Source organism: Camellia sinensis, chromosome 1, assembly GCF_055761805.1.
Source record: "Camellia sinensis isolate YWXY chromosome 1, ASM5576180v1, whole genome shotgun sequence".
NCBI lineage: Eukaryota > Viridiplantae > Streptophyta > Magnoliopsida > Ericales > Theaceae > Camellia > Camellia sinensis.
The window spans coordinates 195517101-195535814 of NC_138961.1; the positions used below are offsets into that span (position 1 = coordinate 195517101).

Genomic DNA, 18714 nt, shown 5'->3' on the forward strand with positions numbered 1-18714 from the left:
AAAAGTGATTGAAACAATTTGCTATAGTTATAAATTAGCATTTGCTCTAAATTTATTTGACACATAATTAAAACCATTACTTTATTTACAGTCTTGGAAAGATAAAATCTTTTCAAATATAATTATATTTCAGGTACAGTCTACAAATCATCTGTCTCATTCTCTGTATCATCTTTTGACGTAACCAATCTTATATTACTACATCACCAAGATCAATGATTAGAACATATAAAATGAAACATGGTACAAAAGTGGAACCAGATGATTCATGCCATATATTTCAGTGTTCAATGCCCATTCGAGTGAGAAAGGCTGCCCATGGCTTTAGCTTTCTCTCTGAGAACAAATTTCTGTACCTTCCCAGTTGAATTGATTGGCAAATCCCCAAAAATAACACTCTGTGGTACCATATAGTGTGGCAATCTATCCCCACAAAACTCAACAATCTCTTTCTCACTTGTACTGAATCCTTCCTTCAACCTTACAAAAGCACAAGGCATTTCCCCCAAACAATCACTAGGCATTCCAACAACAGCAGCCTCCAGCACCACGGGATGACTAGCCACCACTGCTTCAACCTCAAGTGTGCTCACACTCTCCCCTCCAGAAGTTAATATTGCGTCTACGACACGGTCCTTCATCTGTATATACCCATCTGGATGCCTGACTCCGATGTCCCTGGTCCTATACCACCCGCTTCTGAAAGCTTGTTGACTCGCTTGAACATTTTTAAGGTACCCCAACATCATAGTATTGCTTCTAAACATCACCTCCCCAATGGTTTTCCCATCTGGTGGCACACTTATCATCGTCTTCGGATCCTTTACATCGACACCTTCCATCATAAGGTTGTGAATCCCTTCACGGCGTTTTATCATTCCATGGTCATTGTCTAAGGGTACTGATATCACTGGACCAAGGGCTTCTGTCATTCCAAAAGCATGAGAAACATTAAATCCCAATTCCCTAACTTTGTTCAGAGTTTGAAGAGGTGGCAATGCTCCAGCGATTATGACATCCACTTTGGAAGGAAGTGGTTGTTGGTCACTGGACCCTGCTTCCGCAATCATGTTCAAGATGGTGGGTGCACCGCATATATGTGTCACCCTGTGAAGGCGTATCGCGTCAAAGATGACTTTTGATGTGACATTTCTGATGCAAATGTTGGTGCCACCCAAAGCCGCCACTGCCCAAGTAAAGCACCACCCGCTGCAGCGAAACATGTCCACTGTCCATAGAAACACGGGCATTGCTCTCATGTCGCTGCGAAAAATTTCAGCTAGTGAATTGAGATAAACCGCTCTGTGGCTATACACCACGCCTTTAGGCTTCCCGGTTGAGCCAGAAGTGTAATTTACCGAGATTGGTTGACACTCGTCGATTGGATGAAGAATCTCAAAATCATTTTGTCCCATTTCGAGTAGCCTATTGTAATCCAAGCTACTTGGTGGGAGGTCTGTTGTGTGATTGCACTCTGGTATGACAATAATTAATGGTGGTTTGGCTTTGGAATTGGATAGGGAGAGAAAGTCTAGTGCTTTGAGGACAAGTTCAAGAAATTGATAGTCGATACATATGATTTTTGCTTCCAACTCTTCTAATAATGATCCTATCATGGGGGCATCAAGCCTTGTATTGAGTGCTGAAATGACTGCACCAGCCATTGGTACACCAAAGTACAACTCATACAGCTCTGGAATGTTTGGCGCCAAAGCTGCAACCTTCTCACGTGATAAAATAGGAAATGGCTCCGCTCCATACCACTATTCTCTATATCTTTCCTTACTCTATTTTGTGGGTTCCATCCTGAGCTCACAACAATCATTTGAATTGTTCATTTCGTAATTCTCACCGTGAAAATTGATTTTGTGAAAAGTTAATTTTCTCAAATATCACTAGACATATGATCAAATTATATATATTTTTTTAATGGGCAATAGCGATGAGTTTAAATTTAAACTGTCCATTTTATTAAATAAAATGTGATTTGTTCTTCTATTCGTCAATATTCGATAAAGTTAATTTTTTGTGTAAAAAGATTTTTATGGCAAGATTTACGAGATGAATGATTTAAATTACTGTTATGAGCTTGGATTTGGAAACTACAAAATAAAATATTGAGTAATATGAAGGATAGTGGTATATGGAGAGGAGATATTCCTGACAAGGGACGAAATTAGGGATCCAAGAATCATATATGAATTCCTAATAAAGTTGTATGTAAGTAAAGAAAACAAATGTTTGACATGGATGCAATAGAGTGTAGAAGTAAACACAAACAAACGCAAAATAAGAGAGATTCTATAATCAAATTTTACTAATAATCAAATCTTATTCTAAGCAATAGAAATCTTAACAAGCCTACGGGTATTAAAAGAAAAAAATGTTAAGAAACCAATGCCCCAATCCCGAGGAGTTATGTAACTTGGGATTTAGGGTGTGTTCCCTCTAAATTTAGATATCAGATTCAACTCTCATTACATATAATATGTTCCCTGGGGCCATGCTTGCGGGCTATGCCAGAGTTTTGTCTAATTCACATAGAAGGGGCGCTTTGCGTGAGTTTTAGGATTAGTCGAGGTGTACGTAAACAGTAAACTGGCTTGAACATCCGGTCATAAAAAATAAAAATAAAAAAAGTCAAAAAGTAAAAAGTAAAAAGTAAAAAAAGTTAAAATGTCATATTATACACATCAATCAAGCACTTTTTTTCTTGGGATTTTTGGCCATAAATCTTTGCTAGAGCTCGTTTTTCTTAAAAAGGACAAGTTATAATTTTTTGGCTTATAAACTCCTAAAAAATAAACAAATCTTGCAAGGACAAAAATTTTTAGATTTATATTTTATGTGACAAATTTACCCCTTCACACACACACACATACACATACACACACACATACACTTTCTTTCTCTTCATTAGTTTGTCATCTCTTTCTCAGCTCTTTCTTTCTCTATCTCTTTCTAAGAGCTCTTTCCACCACTACCACCACCACCACTATCTACACTACCACCACTATCACCATCTCCACTACCACGAATACCATCGTTTCCATTACCTCCACCGTTTCCACCAACACTGTTTCAACCATCGGCACTATTCGCCACCGCCACCGCCACCGCCACCGCCACCACTGTTTCACTACTACCATCTCAACCACCAGCGCCATTCAATGTCATTGTACCACGGGCAACCACCATTGTCATCCTTAGCGTCCAAGACCTCAGATTTGAGATTGACGACATTAGATTTGAGATCTATCATCTCAGATCCATATTCTGTCCATCTTTTTCTCTTTGTCTCCTCATCATGCTTTGTTTTTTGGACAGTAAAATTTTACTCTGGTTTGAACAAAATCTAAGACAATATATGTGCTCTCTCTATCTCTCTGTTTTTCTATTTTTTTCTCTTTCTATCTCCATATGTATATATTTTTATTTTAGTGCAATTTTTTTTTGTCAATATAAGTTTGAATATTGATATTAAGGTCTCAAACAAAATGTTATTTTAGTACGTTCAATAGTGAAATAGTAAAATTTTACTCTAATATGTTAACTTTATTAATTCAATGTTCTGACTGATTTCTCATTAATAGCTATATGAATAATGGTAATAATTATAGTAAGTGTGGTGGTTAGTGATAACAATGGCAAAAATTCACTATTTATATGTTTAAAGTAAATAGTAAAATTTTACTATCTAATAGAGTAAAATTTTACTGTCATTGGAGAATCTTGCTGAAAATTTTTGCAAACCGACAGTGATCGCCAGAAAATTATCGCCGGCCGGGGTGATCAACAGTGGCCGGCGGTGGTTCAGTGATGGCAGACAATGGTCGGCGATGGTTGTGCTAATTTAAGAAAATGATAGAAGTTGAGGGTATTATTGTCATATTTTTTAAATATTTTAAACTTTGTCCTTAATGAATTAAATGTTTTTATCTTGTCCTTTTGGCAATAAAGTTTGAAATTGAGGGGCTCACCAAAAACCCCTTTTTTTCTTTTACAACTATTTACACAACTAAAAAAATCATTCCAAACACATTAACTTTTTTTCACCTCAAAAAACAGTTACTAAAAAAATAAGTTTCCAAATGGGCACTAAGGCCCCTTTTGGGAAGTGGGTTATAATCCACTTCCCAGATTATAACCCATTTCCTCTCTCACAAAAAAGCTGTTTATAAACAATTTTTTATCAAAAAGTTGATTATAATTATATTAACCGGTATTAATACAAAATAATATATATAAATATAATTTTTTTAATTCAATATAATTTATGTAAAAAATAAATTATTTACTTAAAAAAAATTTAGGCCACTTTTGGCGACTAAATTAAATTTTTAGTTGCCAATTCTATCATTTTTTGCTACTAATTATTATTTAGTCGCTAAAAAATTAAGTTCCGCCTAGAAATAAGCAGTTTTGGCGACTAAACCAGTTTTTAGTCGCCAAAAACGACCCCTTTTGGCTACTAAACTGAATTTTAGTCGGCAAAGGACTGTTTTTAGCTACTAATTTTTTTTTTTGTAGCCAAAAAGCTTCACTTTCAGTGACTAAACTGTTTTTAGTCTCCAAAACCATCACTCGCCAAAAACTGTGACTTTTGGCTACTAAACAACCTTTAGTCGCTAAAACCCCTACATTCGGCGACTAAACTGCCTTTTAGTCGTTAATACCCTTATATTTGGCCACTAAACTCTTTTAGCCGGCAAAAGTTATCAATTTTGGCGACTAATTCCATTTTAGTCGCCAATTGTACTACTTTCAGCGACGGAAAATGTAATTTTAGTCGACAAAAGTGCTTTTTGTTGTAGTGTAACCATCTTTCCAAAATAGCCCTAATTATAAGTTTTGCAAGTAATCTTAATTCTTGTAGATCAAGTAAAACCAACAAAAAAAAATAGAAAAAAATAAAAACATCAACAAATAAAAAACTATAAAACTCTAGACTTAAGTAACAATGAAAAAGTCACTAGAAAAAGTCAAATTACTAAATGGGCACTAATTATAAATCTTGCAAGTAATCTTAATTCTTGTAGATCAAGTAACCAACAAAAAAATAAAAACATCAACAAATAAAAAACTATAAAACTCTAGACTTAAGTAAAAATGTCAGTCAAGTTCTAATTTTAAAATCATAAAATGGAAATATTTAGTTGTTAAAACCTCTACATCATACATGAATTTAATAAAGCAGGCACTAAGTGCTGCCAAGTTTGTCATCAAAATAATTCGAGGTAAGTGGTGACGTTAAGATCTGTTTGATTAGCCTGATTAATAGTGAGAAAACTAATAATTCATAAAATTAATATATGATTGGTTATCTAATTGGATTATTGAGATAAAAAAATTTCTTTTGTCAAAATTGTTTTGATATGAAAATGGAAATATATATTTTTAATTATATATTTATTTTGCATTATTAGTTATAAGATTAAAAATCGTCAAATTTATTGGACAGAATATCTATCAAAATCTAACTCAAAAATTATAACTAAACAATAGAATATGAGTACCATAAATTAATATTATCAATTATATATTATAATTCATTCAATCAGACATGCCCGAAACTTACGACATTTTGGCTGTCATCATGTTATGCCTTCTTCTATCTTTAATATTAATATATACAATTATTCAAGGGGTATGAGGTTGCATGCTGCTGACATGATACAAATTAGCAGAATTTTTTATGGATCGAATTTTATAAGTCCACTGACCACGAGTTTGGATGTATGTAGGAATTATTGTGAATTTTGAAATTGTTATTTTAATCTTTAATTTATTTTTATTTATTTATTTATGAAGATGTCCATTTACTTTCCATCTCATATTGATCTCTCTGTCTTTTTCTTTTTACATTGCATTGAGCAGTTTTGCTTCAAACTATCCCCTTAAATCAATTAAAACTTAGCTTTGAGAAATAAAATCTGTGTAGAAACTCAATATCAACTCATTTCCAATGAGAGTTCTATAAAAATTCATACTTGAGTTATGGTTAAGTTTTTGAATAAGTTTCCAATATTTGGTTAAGAAAATAAAGGAATTAGATTGAAGATATACGTAACTTGGCCATTTTTCTCTCATCATCACATGACTCATGCATGATGATGCATGGTGGAGGAGAATTCAAATCAACCCAAAAAAAAAACAACATGGACCTTATGATCATATTGGTTTGACCTTAGCGGTGCCGTGGACGAACTGTTAGTTCATGTCTATGTGCGTGACTAGAAGGTAAGTCTGGAAACAGTCCCGTTACGGATCCCACAACCCCCACACACTTGTGAGAGAGAAGAAAAAAAAATACAAATATAATGAGTGGTCACCAATCAATTAGAGATCATGAAGGTCATAAAAATAGAGGATTTCAAATATTTTTGATTTGGAAATTATTTAAAATAGTTAAAAAGTTATTGTTAAAAAATTAATTATTCTTTTTATTTTTTTATGTCATTTTATAAAAAGTTAAAAAATCAATTAAAATAGTAATTCCTGAAACAATCCTAAGTGGTGCCTCAAAAAGGATATAATTGGTACAAATGATGAGCTTATTATTTTAATATGACATTTTTTTTATTGATTTGTAATATACATATTGAATAAATTTTAGCCGTCGATTGCGATGGTGTTGACAAGGGACGAACCCATCGGAAGGGGTCAAGAGATAAATATTTTTTTTTTTGGCCATATACAAGTCTACGCGTATGCACACACATATACGTCTAATCTAATATATAAATTATATATATACATTAAAAAATATATAACACCATGTAAGTAATTTTTATTAGGATGAATTTTTTTTTTTTAGTGTCTTGACGATCTTAACTTCTTGTTCAAAACATTGGAGTTGGATATATATGGTTATTTGTTAAATTAGGTTGATAGGGATTATGAGTATAAAGAGATTGAGTGATAGAATTACTACAATGATAATTTTAATTGATTGAAATTGAATTTATAAAATTATATAAAAACTCCCACTACATGAAAAACAACTTTATTATTTTTGTAAAATAGAAACAAAATAATATTTTCATCTCCAATCATACTTCCAAACATCCTAGGTGTGTGAGGATTCATAATTTCTCAATCCCATATTATTATTATGCCTTATGGATGAGATTTGGAGATTCCATTGGAGCTAAACCATGACAGTTCTAATCTCAATTCTTCTACAACAATGTTAGGGATACTTACACATTTACTAATAATTTTACTAATACACTCTTAAGTTTTGATAAGATCAACCATCACTTGGTATGAGACTTATATCAACTTGTGAGTGCGTTAATAAGATTGTTAGTATCCCTAATATTTTTCATTCTTCTATTAGTACTAACCTACGTTTATTTGGGAGGAAAATTTTTTCAAAAATTTTTTTGCAAAGAAAATATTTTTCTATATTTAGTGGTGGTGATGGAATGAAGGTGGAGATAGAGATGGCGGCGACATAGTGGTGGGGTGATTGCGACAATGATGGTGGTGGTGGCCGTAGTAATGGTGGTGTGGTCGTGGAGGTGAGAGTGGTGGTAGTGTGGTGACATCGGTAAAATTTTAATTCGGAAAACATTTTTCACCTTTTAAAAGTGAAAAACATTTTCTGCTTAAATAAGTTTATTTTCTATTAGCTAAGGAAAATGTTTTCGGTTAATTTTCGTTTTTTATTATACCAGACACTAAAAAATACAAAAAATATTTTCTAAAAAACATTTTCTATCTAAACGAAGGAGCGTAAATTTACTCATATTTATCTCCAGATTAAAAATTTAAAAGTACACAACTTAAAATTGATTTCAATAACATCATGAAAGGGCGGCATTTAGAAAAACTTACAACGCCGCCGCGGGAGATACCCAACTGAGAGAGAGCAGAGGCGAGTTTGATACACCTTTGATGAGTCTGTCTCCATGAGTAGGTTGTATTGCCATGAACAATGGAGACTTGATCACCATAGACAAAAGCAGCTCGCTCTAAGAAGCTTATAGGAGAGAGAGGCACATAGTTGGCTGAGCATTGCACCACTCCCTCCATTTTGGTATCCTTCTCTGCCCAATAGTTGTCTTCAGGATGCTAGATTATCGGAGTATATAACGTGTGTCCCTATTCCAGTTAAAAATTTATTTATCAAAAATTTAAGAAATTTTGACTGTGTTTTTTTCTAAAATTTATTTATTTATTTTTTTGGCATTAGAGTCGTATGTTCAATTTAAAAACTTTTGGGTAGTAGTCTTAACCTATGTTTGGCATAATCTATTTGGATTAAAATAGTCACAAAAAGGTAAAATAGATTAAAAAGTCAATAAGATAAAATGTTACATCCAAACTATAATTATTTCATTTTTTTTTTTCACAAAAGTTAGAAAAGGCAAAAAATCCATCTCAAACGAGACTTTTTAACTCCAGGTTAAAATGGAAACGGGGACACTGATGTGCTTAAGGCACAACAGATACTGCTATGCTCTTTGTGGGAGGTCATCCCAAGTGTTTTCGATGATCTGAACCGTTCATATGGTAGGATTTGTTGAATAGATCATTCATATAAAAAATCAAATTGATTGGGATATCTGTAGCCCTATAACCAAAGCACATTTGTTTTTATAAAAATTAATAGTTAACATAACTTTCATAAATTTAATTAGGACCTAATCTTGAGATTATGAATATCTAATCAATTTAATTTTTTACATAAATAATATTTTTCATGAACCCTACAATATGAACAGTTCAAATAATTGGAAAACACTCGGGACGACCTCCCACAAAGAGAACAACAGTAAATGCTGTGCCTTAGGCACGACAATATCCTTGTTTCCGGCTAAAATAGCAAAAAAATCAAAAAAGAAAAAAAATCAACTCACATCCCAAATGAAGGCTTAAGAGTATCTCTAATGTAAGTAGGTATTTTACCTATTTAAACATTACTATAAAGTATATATTTTATTTTGCTTATCAATTTTTTTTTTTATTATGTTTCTACTCTAATCATACTCATTATTTTAGCTATTAATTAAAATACTATTCAGCCTGTTTAGTAACCATTTCGTTTTCAGTTTTTAATTTATATTTACAAAAATTTAAAAAACTGCCATAAACTTGTTTGATAATTTTTTTGGTTTATAAATAATTGTTTCAGTTTGTAAATTTGAGGAAAAAATATAAACTCAAAAAATGAGTTTACATTGGTTTTTAAACAGAAATTTAAAAATTTGCCTAATAATTTTTTTTTTCAATTAATTTTTTTAATTAATTTTTTTCAATTATAATGTGTATAATCCCATTGTCATAAATAATAAAAATAAATATAAATATTTTAGGCCTGAACAAACATATTTTTTAGTTTATATTTTTAAATTTTTTTAAACATTTTGTTCAAACCAATTGCGTTTACAGTTTATGCTTTTCTAAAAATAAACAAAAATCAGTTTATAAAATTTTTGTAAACATAAACAAAAAAACGTAAAGCTTACCAAATGCTGCCTTTATTTTCCCTTTTTTTTTTCACTAATTTTTTTTAACATTTTAAGCAATTTTTTTTAATTTTTAAATACACCTAATATAAATATATTTAAAAAGTATAATATTTGTGAAAAATCTTTTCAAAATTCACTAAATGTTAAAAATACAAAAAAATTATGAAAATTCAGTACTTTTTTTGTATTCTTGTGTATTTATTGATTTTTTAAAATATTGTTTTATAATATTTTACTTTTTAGATATATCTAAGTAAGGTGCATCTAGAAAAATAAAAAAATGTTAAAATTTTAAAAATATTCACTAAAAACAAAAAAATATAAAAAATAAAAAATTCAATTTTCAGAAAATTGAAACCAAACACAGGAATGGAATGCCACAACAGCAATAAAGATGGAGGGAAATGATCATGAGGATTAATTACATTTTGTCTAGTCTTTGAAGGCTAATTACATATAACTAGTGAATGTGAGTTGAGCCAAAATGCCTAATTATATACCTAATGCATTAGAGTTGAAAAAATGTGAGTTATGCTACGCATTTTGACTAATAATAAGTATTATATGCCTAGTGAATTGGAGATACTCTAAGCTCTAATCTTTTGAGGTAAAAAAGACAAAATAATTTGAAAGATGATATTAACTCTATTTCATGTCATTTATCTATCCACATATCATCTCTTTATTTATTCACACGTCATATATCTATCAATCTAATCTATCTCTTAGTCTATATCACCATTATCACTCATCACTGTCGTCGGCCACTTCTGATGACCTTTTCAACGACAATGGGATAAAAATAAAAAAAAAATTATTTAAAACAATATCTTATCATAATCACTAAAAAAATTCTAATCCTTAAACCTAATGACATATTTATGTAAAAATAAACTTATCACTAATATATATTTTTGGGTAAATTACACTTGCACCACTTGAGATTTGGGTTTAATACATATCACCCTTTAACGTTTGGGAAATTACATTAACCCCTTTGTTATTGTAATTATTTAGACGGAATGTAGACATTGAACTCATGCACTCTCTCTTTTTTTACTTTGCTTTGCTTTCTCTTTTTTTTCCTCTTTCTTTTATTTTTTTTTAATATAATTTTTTCTATTTTTTTACTAGGAATTGTTACCTTTTATATAAATAAGGGGTTTGTGAAATGAGACTATTAACCACATGAATGAGAATGTAATTTCAAAAACGTCAGGGAATGTGCAGTAATTGGACCAAACCTTAAGGGGTGTCAATGTAATTTACCCTATATCTATTTTTTAATGTCGTAATTTAAAAATAATTTAAATTGAGAAACACATTTTCAAATGAAAAATGATTGAGGGCCCGAAATGGCTTGGCTCGAATGTGGCTCGAATTTTTTTTTTTTTTTCTGCCATTTTCGACGCAGAGGAAGCGGAGGAAGAGAGAGAGGGAGAGGGAGAGAAAGAGGGAGAGGGAGAGGGAGAGGGGTCGCCGCCGTCTCCGATCCGTCGCCGATCGCCGCGCCTCCGCCTCCGTCGCCTCCGCCATGCCTCTGCTCGCCATGCCTCTGCTCGTCGCCTCAGCCATCGCCGATCGCCGCGCCCCCCGCCTCCGCCTCCAGCCCATTTTTTAGGCCCCCTCCAGTCCCCCTCCTCCCCCTCCCCCTCCCCCTCCCCCTCCTCCGTCTTCGTCTCCCCCTCCCCCTCTCCGTCTTCGTCTCCTTCTTCTGCTGGCAAAAAAAAAAAAAAAAAAAAAAAAAATTAAAACCACGAAACGACGTCGTTTCGTGGTTTAGGGGCATTCGGGGCGGAGGAATTCGGACCCTGTAGCATTGTTGTTTTCAAATATCGTGAAATTGGTTTAAAACATTCATGATTGCCTAGTCAGACTCAAATACCATGATAAATTGTTAAAAAATCTGGGTTGAGATAGACAAAGACGTCACTGAGTTTATTGCGGCTAGTTTCATTATAAAACGTATGCAAATGACAAAATATTTTGCTCTTAATACATATTTTAAAACATTTTCATACATGTTTTCCAACAAGACCTTAAGATTTGCTTTTAGCAATTTTATTTTATTTATTTATTTATTTATTTTAATATATTTTCTTCTCTTCAGATGGAGTATCAAGAGCCAAGTTTGCTTTCCGTTCACTTTTTGGATTGGGAGAACTAGTTGACATGACTGTGACCTCGTATCCAATTTATTTTGATGTTTTAAATCATTTAATTTGTAAGATTTACAGTAAAGATCATTAAGTAAAAAATTAACTTAATTAGATAAAATTTTCTTAAAACAATTTATGGCAAGTATACTTTTGAAAATAGATTTTTTTTTTTTTTTTGGGTACAAATATAAACTGATTATATGCTTACTGAGGGGTGTTTGGGAAGGAGCTTTTATAACTTTTTGGGTTAAAATAACACTAAAAGACAAAATATGCTAAAATAGTTAATAAGATAAAATGTCACATCAAATCCATAATTATTTCATTTTTTTTCCTTTCAAATATCACATTCAAGTACAAAAAAATCTAACTCTCTTTCCAAACACAACTATTTTAGCCTACTAAATAGCCAAAAACTAAATAGCCAACTTTCTAAATGAGGCATGATATCCCATCAACTTGATTCTTTGTATGTATAATCTGCTTAAAAAACTTTATTAGTTGAATGATTCAGATCACCAAAACGGATTTCAAATTGGCCCAATCGATGCAAACTAGACCCTTAGCCCAGTATTGACAAATCTTAGCCTAGCATCGGTACTAGTATCTCGTCTCCCACATTTTTGTAGTCCTTTCATCTGCTTCATTTTCTGACTATAGAAGAAGAAGAAGAAGAAGAAGAAGAAGAAGAAAAAGAACCCTCGTCGTACGATCCATTGATGTCATCACTAGTATGTGGCGGAGAAGACAAATGGGAGTGGTTGTGGTTGAGAGATAGAGGAAATGTGAAAGAGAGGTAAAGCAGTAGTTGTGGTGAGAGATGGGATGTTGGTGTCGGCGTTGGCCTAAGGTTTGTAGTGGTTGGGGAGGGTGGGGGAGAGGGGCAAAAAAGTCATTTAAATCATGTTTTTGAAATCATTTTTTTAGATTTCATATGCATTACAATAAATTTTGAATCCTCCCTTTTCTTAATTTTTTTAAACCATTTTTTTTGTAATTTTTGTTTTTTAAATTCATGTTATTTCTTGAAGTAGAAGTTGTATTTTTAAAAAATAATTTCAATATTTAAATTATATTTTTAAACCATGATTTATTTTTAAATTTATGTTTTTAAACTTGAAAACCAATATATATATGTATATATATATATTTTAACTAGAATATAAAGAATAAAACTAACTTTGGAATATGTCTTTTAAAACGACCCCGCTATGTAGCTCGAAACTCGGTGACTCGAATTTGGCTCGATACCAAAACGACGTTGTTTTGGTGTCTTTCTTTTTTTTTTTTTTTTTTTTTCTGTGTTTTTGTTGCAAAAGGAAGAAGAAAAAGAATGGAGAAGAAGAAGAAGGGTGGAGAAGAAGAAGAAGAGTGGGTCTGCAGATCGGGAGGAGGGGGAAGGAGGAGGAAGAAGGAGAAGTGGAGGGGAGGGGGGCTATAAAAATCAGGCTGGAGGAGGAGGCAGAGCCGGAGGCGGGGCTGCGACGAGCTGCGGCGGGACTGCGACGGAGGAGGAAGAAGAAGGACTGGAGGGGAGCTGCGACGACGGCGGGGAGCTGCGACGACCTCTCCTCTCTCTTTCTCCCTCTCTCCTCCTCTTCCACTCTCTTCTCTTTCGAGTCATTTTTCGAGCCAATTTCTCGAGCTACCAATCTTTTTCCCTTTTAAAATAAGGTAGATTCGATAAAAAGCTACCAAACTCTGTGTGAATGATTGCTGAGTCAGAGCCATGAACCATATATTAAAAACAAAAATGTTTGGAATTTCATTTTTTTTTTAATTTTTAGGATTCTCACAATTTTTTTTAAATCTTAATTATTAATGTATGTATGAAACTTACTCATATATATGTGAAGTCTATATCGTTAATGATTAAAATTCAAAATGAGCTATGGGACTCTTGAAAAAAATAAAAAAATAAAATTCTCAATTATTATTGTATTAAAAATGTTGAAAAAAGGTGTGCCGTCAGATAGACACTCAGCTTATTGCGGTCAGTTTCATCAGGCATTTGGCAGGATTGTTTATAAATTAGGGTGAGCAGCGAATTTTTTTGATTCGTCTAAATCGATCGAATTGAATTGATAGGTTATATTTTAGATAGATACGTGATGATAAAAAGATAATTACAGATAGAGGATTTGAGATTCCTTTGACTGCAACCGAACCGTCAAACCTCGAGCATCCTAGTAATTTGTAAGATTTTATGTTTTTAATTTGTTTAAATATTCTGTTTGTGTTTCTAATTAAAAAAGAGTTTAGATATTTGGTTATATTTTTAATTTGGAAATCCTTTTATTAAATGACAAGTGTTGATATTTAGTATTTTTGTGTAAAAAATATAAGACTTAATTTTGTTATTTTTTTTAAAAATAAAATAATTTTTAAATAAAAAATGTAATGAAATAGTTTTGATAATGCATGGTTTTCTTATATGTATTTATTATTGATATTTGATAATTTATTTGATAATCTTTTGGTTATGTTGAGTTGGATTGTTATCAAAAAAAATGTTGATAAATTGTTGTATTATGTTCAAAATTTGTAAAAATTTAAACTGCCAACTGTTTTGCATCAATTAGTCAATTCGTCCATTTGCTCAATTCGCATCCGTCAATCCGGCGGATGGATGCAGATTAATTTTTTCTAATCTGCCAATCCGGCTGACAAATAACGGATTGAAAATTCCATAACCGCAACCGAACGACGAACAATCCTATTATAAATTGATTTTTTTTTATTTATTATAAAAATATATAGAAAAAAATAAAGATGTGATGCTATTAAAATAAATCAATAACCAACTTATTTATAGTGTCCCCCCCCTCCCCCCGGCGTAATGTATAAATAGAGTCGTATTTGTATGAGAAATATTGATAATTGTGAGAATAAATGTAAGAATAACTTTTATTAACATTTTTTTATTTATTACACTAAGAAGAATGAAATATTAAGATGATAATAATATTCTACTTTTTAAAATTTTATCAATTGTTTTTAATTAAAAAAAATTAATTGTTAATTGTTAGATTAGCTCCTATGAGTTAGCCACCTCACCACTTATGGGAGTTTCAAATTTAGTGTATTTATTGAAGAAAAATTAGGAATTGGGGTTCCTGTTGTGCCTTATGGCACAGTAGACTGTTGTGAGGCCCATTAAGGCGTGTCCCGAGTCTTTTTTGATGATTCGAACCAGTCATATTATAAGGTTCGTTGAGTAGATCATCCATACAAAAAATTAAGTAATTTGGACATTAAATAAACGGTTACCATAATTTTAATAATTTTTTAAAAACAATTCAGTGTGTTTGGTTTGAATTTTTTGGATTAAATTTTTTAAAAATTAAGTTTTTTGATTTTCGTGATTTTTTTATTTTTAGTGAATATTTTTAAAATTTTAAACATTTTTTTTTACTTTTTTAAATGCACCTTACTTAGATGTATCTAAAAAGTAAAAAATTTTTGAAAAAATAATTTAAAAAATTAAAAAATACATAAAAAATACAAAAAATGTACTGAATTCTCGTTTTTTTTTTATAAATATTTTTGGTATTTAGTGAATTTTTAAAAGATTTTTTTTACAAATTTTTTACTTTTTAGGTATATTTATGTTAGCTATGTCTAAAAAGAAAAAAAAATTGCTTAAAATATTAAAAAAATTCAGTAAAAACAAAAAAATATAAAAAATAAGAAAGTAGAATTTTCTGAAAAGTATTTTTTGAAAAACCTAACGAAGCAAGCAGATTAGGACTTAATTATGGGGTCACAAATGTCTGATTAATTTAATTTTTATATGAATGATATATTTGACAAACCAAACAATATGAATGGTATTCATCCAAAAAATAATATGAACAGTTCAGATCATCAAAATACACTTGACAAATACCTCAATAAGCCTTCTATAAGTCATAACAGGGCTGCTGTGCCATAAGGCACAACAGCAACCCTCAACTCAAAAAATTAACTATTGACACTTAAAAACTAATATTAATTTCTTAACATAAACATGTATTTTTTTGTTTCAAGATATTCAAACTATACCCGAATCTTTTTATTTTTATTTTTTAATTTTTTAATATTATCTTTTCCATAACATATCTGTATCTTGAAGCTTCATAATCTTTTTGTCAAGGGTATGTAGTGACGTCCAAACCAGCACCACTCTGGCAATAAAATGGTATTTTAAAAATAATTTTGAGTTTTTCATTGGTTGGTAGACCAACGCACTTCAAGGGGAGAGAAAAGAATTTCAGAGAACATGGGTGGAACTACTGCTTCATTTTTTTTTTCGGCAATTCTTTTTATTGATAAAAATTAATTTATAAACAAAACATTGAGGGCTAGTACTAAATAAATAAATAAGCAAAACATTGACATCAATAAAGGAAAGGTAAGTGCTCAAAGCATCATAATAACACTTTCCAATCCTAACTAGATTGACATCAAATATTAAGCCAAATCATCTATGAATATACAACCATAGATTGGCGAAACTACTACTTACATGAAATAAACGTATTTACATAAAGTAGTTTTAGTTATTATTATTATTGTTTTTATTTTATAAATCATGTGTCTAAATCAATTTATAGGTACCTCAATTAACCCCAGTGTTCTGAAATCAACCACCATACCTAGTGGTCCCTTGATAAAAGTTGGTTTGTCAAACATTAGTTTTATTAATCTTGAGTTTTAGGTAGTATTTGATGGGTTAAGATTCTCCTCATTATTTGAAAGTTGTGAAATAATTATAAGAATTTATCATTATTTAAAATTTAGAAAGAATTATTACAAACTCTTGACTAATGTAATGAAAATCCTTTATTACAATTTTGGAGTGGAGAGGTCACAATCTAATTCACTAAATAAAATGAAATGAAGTGATTATTTTTATTGACGGAGTTAAGAAATTAAATCAGAAGGGGGCACTTATTAATTATAACATTGAAATTTTTTACAAAAATATTTCATATAAATTTTTATGATTGACTTCGAGAAAGATCAAAAAAATAATATTATTTGTGATTAGTGTATCACGGACAATACAAAAAAAGTCATGGATATAAGTCTTAAACTAAATTATATAATGATAAAATAATTTTTTTATACAAAATTTAAGTAAAAATTTAATATAATGGTATACTACGTCATTATTGACATGCGATATCATCAACCAATAATAAAGAAACATACGGAGCACTACAAAAAATTAAGGTTTTAGAGACTAAAATTTAGGAACAAAATTATTTTTTAGGGACTAAATATTTTTGTTGCAAAAAGTGTCGTTATTATACTTTTAGCGACGAAAGTTGAATATTAGTGATGAATTATTATCCTTTTGAGGCCAAATTTTGTCTCAATAAATAAAAATTTGAGACCAAATTATTTTGTCCCTAAAAGTCTATTTATTAATGACATTTTCAAAATTTTGTAGCTAAAAGCCTTGTTTTTTACTTTTCGAAACGAACTTTTAGCGACTATCCTCACGACGATAGAAATTGGTCCCTAAATATCTTTTGTAACAAAATTTTCACTTTTAGAAACTAAAAAATTTGGTCTTTAAAACCCTTATATGTTGTGGTGGAGGGTAAACTCCATATATCAAATGTAACTAACAATCTAATAAATTATATATCTTTATAGTGAGATTAATTATGCTTGCACGTCAATAATGATAGATATCACCATTATATTGATTTTTTTTCATAAAATTTTCAAAAATAATAATGTGGCTTATTGTAGTTCTTCATTTTTAATCAAAACAATTATTATTGTTCTTATAATTTTAAAAATGTCATTGACATTTCACTCTAAACAATCGTTTTGTAATTTTTTTATTTAAAATATTTCTTTATGTTTGTTAAAAAAAAAATTCAAAACCCAAGAGACATGTCATCTCTTTGGCCCTCTATACCTGTGTCCCTAATCATTTCACCAAAATATTTATTTCTATATTTGATTGATTAAAAATATAATAAAAAAAAATATTTTAAATAGAGTCATCATTCACCATTTTAAAATAATAATAATTTCATAAGAGAGTCTAAAAAATTATCATTTCATTCCACTCATCAGATTCCAATAAACCAAATAGATTAGTGAAATGGGTATTATTACAAGTCTCAGTCTTTTTAATGCTATTTCCACTCTTCAGCAAAAGGTTTTGATATAAAATAGAAAAGTCGGCTTCCAATTTTTTAAAAGCCAGTTGGCCAACACCCTTCAACTCGATTACTTGATGGAAAACCCTAATTCTTGCTTAATTTTCATATAAAAAAAAAATATTAGGTAGTAATTTAATATTAAGAAACTTTTTTAAAAAATTGTTTTAAAGTATGATCACATTACTCTATTTATATTCACGATGTTATGACATATAAGACAAGAAAATACAATTTTCATAACGACTTTATGACGAGCAACAAAGTTCGTCGTGGAATGACAATATTTTGTCATGACAAAAAGGAAGTCGACACTAAAATCCCTAAAAAAAATGTACAATTGGTGGGAGAGAGAGAGAATGTCATTGTCAAAATGTTTGGTTGTGAGTGATGGCGCCATTAACGCTGTTGATGACATATTTTAATTATAGAGGAAGTCGGCTGTGTTGGTTAATTAATTAGGTTCCTTTACACCAAAATGGAAGGAGGTAATAATGGCAACATTAGCTCCTCTACTTATGAAACTTTGATCATCTCTGTCTAATTGATGAGTTGTATGGTCAACCATTGGAATTTGGAATGGAGTTGTGGGCAAATTAGGAATAAAAAGACACTCTATTTCTCAATAATGTTGTGAAACTTGGACCGAACCGGCATGTCGAATTGGGCCTTATTCCGGTCCGATCAACCCCCTAGAACCAGAGTAGGAGCAAATCTAGACTACAAATGGAAAATCAGAAGACTCGGCGATCGAACCGGGAAAACCGGTGACCCGAATCGGGTCTGGTGGGTTGGACAGGTGATTTTTTTTATTTTCTTTTAAATTTTCTTTCTTTTCTTTCTTTCTTATATATATATATATATATATATATATATATTTCAAAATTTTGACTAAAAATTCTTACTTCAATA

At 30.9% G+C, this 18714-nt stretch overlaps 1 protein-coding gene across 2 annotated transcripts; it reads right to left on the minus strand.

The window, feature by feature from the left end:
- Positions 1-93: 93 nt before the first annotated feature.
- Positions 94-8234, minus strand: LOC114308282 (butanoate--CoA ligase AAE1). 2 transcript variants are annotated; one of them, XM_028253842.2, is made up of 2 exons: positions 7843-8234; positions 94-1721 (listed from the first exon to the last, which is right to left on the minus strand). In XM_028253842.2, the coding sequence occupies exons 1-2, from the start codon at positions 8038-8040 to the stop codon at positions 288-290; spliced, it is 1632 nt and encodes a 543-aa protein (XP_028109643.1). In that variant the 5' UTR covers positions 8041-8234; the 3' UTR covers positions 94-287. The 2 variants fall into 2 exon arrangements, with proteins under 2 accessions (XP_028109643.1, XP_082779969.1); XM_082923843.1 differs by having other exon boundaries at positions 94-2160; positions 7843-8071.
- Between the last annotated feature and the right edge of the window lie 10480 nt (positions 8235-18714).